The sequence below is a fragment of the Enhydra lutris genome, unplaced genomic scaffold, assembly GCF_002288905.1.
Source record: "Enhydra lutris kenyoni isolate GAN:26980312 unplaced genomic scaffold, ASM228890v2 scaffoldscaffold24, whole genome shotgun sequence".
Lineage (NCBI taxonomy): Eukaryota > Metazoa > Chordata > Mammalia > Carnivora > Mustelidae > Enhydra > Enhydra lutris.
In genome coordinates, this window is record NW_019154108.1 from 30,192,171 (window position 1) to 30,203,347 (window position 11,177).

General features: G+C 40.6%; 1 protein-coding gene across 1 annotated transcript in view; it reads right to left on the bottom strand.

Annotated features, from left to right (window-relative positions):
- LOC111150822 (dynein axonemal heavy chain 14) overlaps positions 1-11,177 on the bottom strand; it is a 319,964-nt gene that overhangs the window by 301,079 nt on the left and 7,708 nt on the right. The window contains exons 3-4 of the mRNA XM_022508439.1: positions 6,775-6,918; positions 1,027-1,157 (exon numbers count right to left, since the gene is read on the bottom strand). Of these exons, the coding sequence (XP_022364147.1) occupies positions 1,027-1,157; positions 6,775-6,918 (275 nt within the window). The remainder of the gene's footprint in view (positions 1-1,026; positions 1,158-6,774; positions 6,919-11,177) is intronic.

An 11,177-nucleotide genomic window follows, 5' to 3' on the forward strand; every position in this document is an offset into this window, starting at 1 on the left:
CTGCATTCTTCATTTAATTTTCACAGCTCTCTAAGATTAAGTACTATTATTTCCAATTTAAGTTCAAAGAAGCTAAAGCTCAGAGAGGTCAGGAACTTGCCCAAAACCACACAGTGAGCACATAAACAGAGATGCAAAACTGGGCAACTCTGCTTCCGTTATGCATGGTTCCTTGCTTTACATTAATGCTGCCTCTGACAATGATCCAAAGACTGTTTCTCCTCCTGGTAACAGTCTAGAGCAGGGATCAGCAAACTCTGGTCAGGACTAGGTGCCTATTTCTTTAACTAAAGTCTCATAGGAACAAAGCCACACCCATTTGGTTATATCTGTTTCCTGTTGCTTTCGCCCTACAGTGAGAGAGCTGAGTAATAACAATAGAGATCAGAGAGCCTGCAAAGCCTAAAATACCACCTGATACTTCTCAGAAAAAATTAGCTGGCCCCTGGTCTAGAACAATGGTTCTTAATTGTGCATCAGAATCATCTGGAGAGCTTCATCAAGTATGGACCACTGGGTTTCACCCCCAGAGTTTCTGATCCACAAGGTCTGGGGTGGAGATGAGAATATGTATGATGGATGAGCTCCCAGATGCTGCTGGTGTGATCTACCTGGGAACTGCCCTCTGAGAATCCTGGGTCTAAAAGTAGTTATGATCCTGCCCAATCTTCCATCTCCTGTCATGAAGAAGGGCACCAGAGGCAGACCTCACTCCTCATGGCTGCTCGTGCCCTCTGCATGTGACCCTGCACATGCTAAACCTTCTCCAAAGAGGAAAGTATAAAGAAATACAAAGATAATGAGATAGAAAATTGGGTACCAGGCAGTAAGAACAAGGACACAATGTTAAAGTGAAATGATGCCCAATGCTTTCATAAGCATTTACCATGAAACAATGATGGTAATTTGATATTAATGTAGTAATGGCTAATTTTAATACAATATGTGAGTGAATGAAATTAAGATTAAGGTATAGTTTTAAATATTAACCTTTGTATTACAGAACTGGATAAAACAGAAGAATACCTTTAGAATAATCTTCTGAATTGCAATTTTGGAACTTTTGTGCTCCAAACAGTGCTGTGGTAACATCGTTTGCCAACCAAACTTTTCTCTTAGCCTTATAATATGTCTTGTCACATCATCATCCTCTGGTTCTGGTTTAGAACATAAAAAAAGAAAGATCTAATATAAGTGTGAGTATGGGCATCACTTAAGGATAATGTATAATATTCCAAATATTTCTACATAGAGAAAAAATTTAAATGGAAACTCATACTTACTTACACAAAGACTATATAATTGGAAGAGAAAATATAGCTTAAAATTTAATTTTAATACAAGCTGGAAAAAAGGAATAATATTTTCCATTTAAAAAAGAGATTACAAAAGACCTAATTCCACAATTACACAGGTAGTTGTCACAAGAAGACCCTGGAACAGGAGCCAGTTAGAAGGCTTTTCTTAATAAAAGCTTAAGATGATGTGGAAGCAGTAGGATCAGGAAAAAAGTGATGACCATGCAAGGTGGAAATATTCTTCCCAAAGAGTCTCATGCAATACACTTCTCTCCTCCTTCCTTTGTTCCTTCCTTCCAAGTAGATGCCACACCCAGCATGCAGCCCAATGTGGGGCTTGAACTCATAACCCTGAGGTCAAGACCTGAGCTGAGGTCAAGAGTTGGACACAACTAAGTGAGCCACCCAGGTGCCCCTCAGACCTTCTTCCTTGATCTCTTAGCAGCTAATAATTCTCTCCTTCTTGAAACATTCCCTTTTCTTGGCTTTTATTCACCATGCTCTACAACTTGTCCTCTTAGCCCTTCTTCTTTTCTTGATAAAACTAATCATGGGAAGAGAAGCAACCCAGAAACCATGCTGACAAAACCAACAATGCTAAGAAGTTGTTCAGGATTTCTGGTTCTCTAGAAATCACAAATACTAACTGATAAAAACAGCTTAACTCAGGACTAAACAGGACTTGAACTTTTATATAAAACAAAGTCAGGACCAGTGTACAGTCCTACACAACCCTAAGAGTAAATTCTTTTAATCTTGTGCTCTAGGCAACTCACCTGTCTCACCCTAGTCTAGGCCCTATCAGTTGCTTACACAGGAAAGAAGTTTAAAATACTTAATTGAAAGGGAAGCTAGTTAATATTAGGTGTAGAAGAGAGAAGGGGAGGTGCCGACACTAATGTAAGGGACAGCACAAAGTATTTATGTCTAGCTGAGAGGTAAGCCATACAGATTAGGATATAACAACGTACACCTATTGAAACCATGGTAGTGCGCTTACAACACAGGAAAACAGATCGGTAGAACCAAGTAGAGACCAGAAATAGGAACATTTACAAAAGACAATCTAGTAAGCAAGAAAAAGGTATTTCAAATCAGTAGAGCAATCATTAGCTGTTCATAAATCATAATGGGAAAGTAGCCACTTAAAAAACAATGCAATTATATGCAAGTGTAAATTATAGATGAGTTATAAGGAGTAAATGTGGAAACAGAAATTACAGAAAATATATGTTCCTGAAAAAGAATTAAAGCATGTTAAAAAAATAATAAATTTGATTTCTTCAAACTTAGCAATTTATACAGCAGAAAAGCCACCATAAATAAATCTAAAGCATAATTATCAAGTTAGAATGTCTCTAACCTATGTAAGAAGCTAGGGATTAAAATCAGATATTTAAAGAGTTCCTACCAATCAATAAGAAATAAACGTTTTGATATAAAGATGAACAATTTATCGGAAAGACAAATGGCCAGTAAACATACCAAAAAATATTCAACCCCATTAGTAATCAGAAAATTGCAAATTAAAATTACAACAAAATAGCCATTCTCACCCATCAGACTTGCAGAAAATTAAGTTAGGAAATATCCACTGGTGGCCAGGGTATTCCTCCTATGCAATACTGCAAAAGCATAAATTAATGCATCCATTCTTGGTGGTGACCTGGCAGATTTAATGAACTGATAGAGACCACTGGAGAACGGAAGTGATTTATGACAAATTTAAAATAATGATTTTTCAGAATAAGTAGTAAATTTAGGGAAAGTATATATCCTCCAAAATGCTGGGGGAAAATTTTTCTAAAACGCCAGATTAATTCAGAAATCAAAGATAGGGATATCTGGGTGGCTCAGTTGTTTAAGCAGCTGCCTTTAGCTCAGGTCATGATCCTAGGGTCATGAGATCAAGTCCCAAGTCAGGCTCCTGGCTCAGAAGGAAGCCTGTTTCTCCCTCTGCCTGCCACTCCCCCGGATTGTGCACTCTCAAGCTCTCTGACAAATAAATAAATAAAATCTTAAAAAAAAAAGAAAGAAAGAAAGAAAATCACAGGTATTTACTAAAATGAGACAATCCAATATGCACCTAACATGGCAGGGTGAGGCACGGTCCTAGCACGCTGGGTGCATGATGTGAGCCAGGACAGCAATTCTTTCTATCAGAACTACGAAGAGACTAGCCTGTATTCCACTTTCATGGTGAGTCAAGAATATAGGTACCAGAAGTAAGGTCAGGAAATCACAACTTTCAAGAGAAAGTCTTCCAGAAAAAAACCATGGAAAAAAAAAAGCAGCATAAAGACATTTATTTTGTCAATGTAGACACAAGCCTCTATCTGCTGTTAGAGACGCAATGAAATCTCATCAGTGAACACTGGGCTGGGCTCCCAGTGCCCTCCCCTTCTAATCCACAGCTTTGAAAAAGCACTATCACCAGACAGAATCTTCAACAGGAATGACAGTGAAGATAGAGCTTAAGGAGGAGTTCCAGCATTTAAGGGTAAAATCACGTATCTTTACGATGAAAATAAAACCTTTCTTTTAAGAAGTTTAAAACAGGCACCTGGGTGGCTCAGACAGTTAAGTGTCTGACTAGTGATGTTGGCTCAGATCATGATCTCAGGGTCGTTAAGACAGAGCCCATGTTGGGTTCTGCACTGGTCATGGAATCTGCATGGGACTCTCGCGCTCCCTCTGCCCCTTCCCTCACTCACTCTCTCTCCAAAAAAAGAAAAAAAAAGTTTAAAACAGAACTTCTGCTACCTTGGAGTCAGAGTGTAATTGATATTATCCCACCATGGGACCGTGTCTTCCTAATGAAAGATAATATATAAAAACTGTCAAATGAGCCGCACTGCTGGTAAGTACTGTGTTAGCTCCAAGGAGAAGGGTCACAGCAGACTAGGGACCTCACTGAGAGCTTATAGAAGTTGCATAAATATCAATCTTAACATAAGGACTGAGGGGGGCAAAAAGAGAAAAAGGACATTCTAGACAAAGAATCATCTTAAAAGAAAGAGACAAAGAGTAAATTCCAAAAGCGCCTATCAACATGAATGATCTCAAAAGGACACAATAAAACGTCACATACGTGCATATTTCAAAGCTTTTACTGGAGTATGACATACATACGGATGGTACACATTACCATTCAGACATTAATATACCCTGGAGCCAGCGCACCCATCACGAAAGAAAGCATCACCAGCACTGCTGATGTCCGCCTTGAACCTTGCCCAGTTACTATTACCACTTCAGCCCATTCCCACAAAAGTCACCACTATCCTGCTTTCTCAGATTAGAGATTAATTTTGCCTAGTGTTTACTCTATAGAAGTGGAATTGTACCATGGGTGTTCTTCCCCATCCAGCTTATTCTGGTCAACAGGGTGTGTGCTTCTGCACAAAATACTGCCACATGTTTTATGGATGTATTAGTTGTCTACTGATGTGGGAGCAACTGTCCTAAAATTTAGAGGTTTAAAACAAAAAAATTTTTTTTCACAATTTCTACGGGTGAGTAGTTCAGTTTCCCATGAGGTTGCAATCAAAATACTGAAGGCTCTCCTGGGGCTGGAGGACCCTCTCCCACACAGACATGCTAATATGCCAGGGATCTCAGCTCTTTGCCCAGTGGATGCCTCTATAGGGCCACGTACGTGTGTCACAGGAGAGCACACAGGAGAAGGGATCTCTCTAGGCCTATCATGACTTCATGACTTCGTCCTGGAGGGCATACGGCATCATTCCACCATGTTCTACTTTGTACAACTGCAATCTATCACATCCACTGTATCATTAGTTAGAAATGAGTCCACTCTGGCTTTTGAAGGAAGGAGCGTCAAAACATATGTCACAAATTTTTAAACTCCCACATGGACAAATATACATGTAGACAATACATAAAACCATCCACGGAATGGACAGTCACCCCTGTGAGTGCGACTGCCAGCTGGTGCCACTGTTAACTGTCGACAGGGAGCAGAGAGGGGAGCGCCCTGAGCTACTCTCTGTACTTGGGTACCTGCTCTCCACTGCCGTGTAACAGATTACTGCGAACTGTTTGTTTGTTATCCCACAGTGTCCAGAGGTCAGGTACCTAGCAAATTTTAGCGGGGTCCTCTGCCTAGGGTCTCACAGGGCTGACATGGACATGCTGGCTGATGACCCCTCAACTGGAGACACTGGCTCCAAGCTCCCCTCGGTTGCTGGCAGAACTCGTTTTCTTTGTGGCTGCATGACTGAGGTCCCGGTGTTCCGGCTAACAGTTGGCCCAGGTACCACTGTCGGCTACAGAAGTCTAGTTTGGGGTCCTTGCCCCATTGGCCCTCTCCACACATGGCCATCTTCCCCTTCAAAGACACCAGCATGGCATCTGCTACTGCTCTGGTCTCTTTTAAAGGCTCATCAGATTAGGGCAGGCTCACCCAGGAAAACCTTCTCTTACAACCTTATTACACCTCAGAAATGCCACACAGACTGACCTCATCCAGGAGCAACGTTCCATCGCACTCGCAGCTGTGGCTCACATTCGCCAAGAGGGGAGGAGACAAGGCCTGTCAGTTTTGTGCCATCGGAGGCATTCATAATAGTGACTATCTTCTTTTCAGAAAAATGAAGCCTGTTTAAGTGAGGGGTCCAGAAGTCTACATTTCAATAGCTTTATGACTAATCTGGCTTGGACCATGGTAAATCAGTGAAACACAGAAAAGTTTCCCCTTTCCTGTCAAACTTAAGATACTAATACAAATAAGAATTTCAGGTATATTATCATACGGTTTCACTTACTTGTGGAACATAAGGCAGAGCATGGAGGACATTAGAAGAAGGAAGGGAAGATTGAAGGGCGGGAATTGGAGGGGGAGATGAATGATGAGAGACTATGGACTCTGAGAAACAAACTAAGGGTTTTAGGGGGAGGGGGGTGGGGAGGGGGTGAGCCTGGTGATGGGGAGCACTGGGTGTTATACACAAACAATGAATCTTGGAACACTACCTCAAAAACTAATGATGTACTGTATGGTGACTAACGTAACATAATAAATAAATAAATAAATAAGGATTTCAGGTATAAAGAAAGTATAACCTGGAAAACATGAGAAAAATCAGCTTAAATGAATTATTTATTTGGGGAGTTAAACCCTGTGTCAGAAAAAGACACAAAAGAATTAAATATATATATATATACCACAAAGTTTTACTAAAAGGATAAAACAAAGCCATACAACTTTATTTAAATTCTATAACCATAACCTTCAGATGTTGTTCTTAATTAAGAACATAGTCAATCTATGTTTTTCAATCTATTGATATTCTGGGTTTTCAAAAAGATTTAAAAAAAGCTAACAGTTCTCTAAGCAACCAAACACGTAAAATTCGGTAAGACTGTTTCTTCTAAAGTCAGTGTCCTACTCACACACATAAAACCACAGAATTATCTGAAAGAAAATGTCATGTCTTCCAAACAAGCTGTCTACCTGTTGTATCATAGGACACAAGCCTTTTCTTCTTAACTTTTGGACAAGGGTGAGTCTGATCCTTTTTTCCCTTTGATTTCTCTTTCTTCTTAGGAGAAACTGGTTCTGAAGGATCTTGCTGAGTTCCAGTTTTTTGGAAGTAATCTGAAAATAAAAGCATTATTAACTGAGTAACCAGCAAGAGCTATAAATAATACCACAGCCATTCTCCACGCCAGGCCATACAGGGGATCATGACACAGTGTCAATTTTTAAGAGTGCAGGCTCTGAGTCAGATGCCTTCATTCCAACCAGTTACAAGCTTTGCCACTCAGTGCTGTGATTTAACTCTGTAAGTAGCCCGTCAGCCTTTCTTTACCCACCTGTGAAATGGGGACTGTTATAGTGAGAACCTCATAGAGTGTTACAAGGATTAAGTTAGTTAATATGTTTAAAGCATACAGTCAGGGGTGCCTGGATGGTTCAGTCAGCGAAGTGTCCACCTTTGGCTCAGGTCATGATCTCCAGGTCCTGGGACGGAGTTCTGCCTTAGGCTCTCTGCTCAGCGGGGAATCTGCTTCTCCCTCTGCCCCTCACCCTGCTTGTGCTCACTCTCTCTCTCTGTCTCTCTCGAATAAAATATTTTTTAAAAAGCACACAGTAAGTACTTACAAAGATAAATATTAATTCTATCATTACAATAAATGTGAACTCTCGTGTGAAAAACATTAACAAAAGCTTTTTATCAGGGAGGGCCTACTCTCCCCAGAGTACAGCCCTGTCATTCTGGTGGCTGACACAACACCCCGCCCCACTCTCTAAACACCCTCTCATCTCTAGTGCGCTTCAACCAACCCCTCCCGAGATCACCCCTGAGAGCCCATCATCACCAACCTCTCCTTCCAGCCTGCTTGGCACTCCCGATATCACCATTTTTTTCTTGACGTCCTTGGCACCTCCAGTTCACGGCCCCATGACTATCTACCCATCACCCCTCTGCTTCTTTGCATCTTTCTTTTGATCCCCCTGAAATTATGTTGTCTTTCAATGATACTCTTGCCAGAGCCTCAACTCTCACTCTTGATCTCATCTCCGTGGCAGAACAGCGGCCCTGGAAGATGCCAGCTCTACGTGCTCAGTGTTCCTGCGTTTGCACACCTCAGAGCTGTTACACAAAGGCCCAAACGGGAGTGGATTGAAATCGACTTTAATTTATTACAAATGGCCCCTGAACACTAATGTGAAATCTTACATTTGCCTGGCTCCCTTGCTCTTCTGGCTTTGAACGGCTAGCTCAGATGCGCCTCAAACCCCAGCACCTTCACCTTCCCACCCCTCCACTTCGACGGATCTTCATGCCTACTACCCAGGGCACGCAAAGGCATCGGACGGGAATTCCTTCAATGTGCTTGTGCTAAGTAAGCCAACAAACACACCCCAGCAGTATCCTTTCCTCCTGCCCCTTCTGACTTCATTAGGGAGGTGTTTCTCCTCCCATACACATCAATCCTTTCCACCCTTGTTTGCAACCCAATCCCTAAAGCCTACTCTACTAATTATTCCTCTTTCCCTTCTCATATCAAGCTCCCACCATCAAGCCTGAGCTGCCAGCAAGCCTCACCCATTCCTAGAACACATTTCCCTCTAGTTGGTGAATTCTATCTCACCTTTCTTCACAGTCATACTTCTCAAAAGAGTTGCATGTACTCACTATTCTATTTCTTCATCTGCTCCCACTTCCTAATCTAGTCTAGTTGAGTTTCAGACTTCCACTTAAATAGCACTCAAGTGACCATATAAATTCAATGGGGATTTTCAGTCCCCAGTCCCCATTTGACTGAGTATTATTACCTTCGACTGTTCCTTCTTTTTGTAAAATTGAGATATAATTGACAAATAACATTATTAGTTTCAGCTATACAACATAGTATAATATTTGTACATATTGCAAAAAGATCATCACAACATTCATCACACAGTTGCAATTTTTTTGTAGTGAGAACTTTTAAGATTTACTGTCAGCAAATTTCAAATTTACAACACACTTTTGTTAACATTCACCATGCTGTGCATCACGTCCCCATAATTTATAAGTCCAAGTTTGTACACTTGACCACCTTCCCTCATTTTACCCACTCCCAACCCCTGCCTCGGGCAACCACCAACCTATTCTCTGTATTCATGAGTTTAGATTCCACATACAAGTGAGATCATATTGTATTTGTCTTTTGATGACTTGTTTCACTTGGCACAGTGCTGTCAAGGTCCATCTGTTTGTCACAAATGGCAACGATTTCATTTTCTTACGGCTGAATAATCTTCCACTGTATATACGTATTGCAGCTTCTTCATCCATCAATAGTTTATTTCTGCGTCTTATAAATAATGTAGCAATGAACATGGGGATGTAATGCATCTTTCTGAGTTGGGTGTTTTCATTTCTTTTAAATAAATATGAAGAAATGCAATTACAGGATCATATGGTATTTCTAATGCCTTGAGGAGCCTCCATACTATTTTCTACAGTGGCTGCCTCAACTTACATTCTCACCAAAAGAGCATGAGGGTTCCCTATTCTCCACACTGTCCCCAACACGAGCTATCTCTTCTCTTTTGATACTAGCCATCCTAACAGGTGTGAGGTTATAGCTCATTGTGGTTTTGATTTGCATTCCCCTGATAATTACCTGTTGGCTGTCTGCATGTCTTTGGAAAAAAGTCTATTCGGGTCCTCTGCCCATTTTTAATTGGAGTTTTGGTTTTTTGGCTATTGAGTTGTAGAAGTTCTTTATGTATTTTGGATATGAACTCCTTATTAGATACATAATTTGCAAATATTCTTCTTCCATTTCATAGCCTTTTCATTTTGGTGTTTTCCTTCACTGTGCGGAATTTTTTTGGTTTGATGTAGTCCCACTTGTTTATATTTGCTTTTGTTGCCTTTGCTTTTAGTGTCAAATGCAAAAACAGATCATGGCCAAGACAAATATCCAGGATGTTTCCACCGATGTTTTCTCTTAGGAGCTTCATGCTTTTAACGTATTGCTGAATTTGGTTTGCTAATATTTTACTGAGAATTTCTGCATGTTCATCAGGGATGTTGACCTGTAATCTCCTTTTCCTGCGGCATCTTTGTCTGGTTTTGATATCAGGGTAATACTGACCTTGTAAACTGAGTTTGGAAGTGTTTTCTTATTTTGGGGAAGAATTTGAGAAGGATTAGTATTAACTCTTCTTTGAATGTTTGGTAGAATTCACCATTGAAGCCAACAGATCTGGACTTGTTTATTGGGAGGTTTTTGATTACCAATTCAAATTCTTAATACTAATTATTCTGTTCAAATTTTCTAATTCCTCATGACAGTCTTGGTAGGTTGTACATTTCTAGGAATTTATACATTTATGCTGGGTTATCCAATTTGTTGGTGCATAATTGTTCATAGTGTCTCTTTGTACCATGGTATCTGCTATACCATCTCCTCTTTCATTTAAGTCTATGTGTGTGTGTGTGTGTGTGTGTGTGTGTGTGTGTGTGTGTGTAGGTGAGATTCTTGCTAAACGTCTGTAACTTTATCTTTTCAAAGAACCATCTTTTAGTGACATTGATCTTTTCTATTGTCTTTTTAGTCTCTATTTCATTTATTTTTGCTCTGATCTGTTCTTTTTTTTTTTTTTAAGACTTTATTTATTTATTTGACACAGAGAGAGAGAGATCACAAGTAGGCAGAGAGAGGTGGGGGGAAGCAGGCTCCCTGCTGGGCAGAGAGCCTGATGCAGGGCTTGATCCCAGGATCCTGAGATCATGACCTGAGCCAAAGGCAGAGGCTTAACCCACTGAGCCACGCAGGCGCCCCTGATCTCTGTTCTTTCTTTCCTTCTACTAACCATTGGCTTGTTTGTTCTTTTTCTACTTCCTCAACTGAGATTTTTCTCATTTATCAAAATAGATGTGTGATGCTATGAACTTCTCTCTTCTAATTGCTTTGCTGTATCCTGTAAGTTCTGGTATGCTGTATCTCCATTTTCATTTGTCTCAGGCATTTTTAAAAATTTCTCCTTTGATTTTTTCTCTGGGTCTTGGTTGTGTATTTGTGTGTTTAAGATTTTATTTGAGAGAGAGCATGCACAAGCAGGAGTGGCAGAGAGAGAGGGAGAAGAGCCATGCGGTACTTGATCCTACGACCCTGGGACCATGACCTGAGCTGAAGGCAGATGCATTAACCCACTGAGGCACCCAGGTGCCCCATCTTCCAATCTATTCTTAATCTATAGCCAGAGTGATCTCTGCAAAGCAGAAATCTGATCATGTTAACTCTTTGTGTAAAGCCTTCCTGTGGCTTTTATCTTCACGGTATAACGCCCTGATCCTTAACAAAGCCAACGATTGCTCCGCCTGGCCCTTGTATTCCTATCCAGCCTTGCAT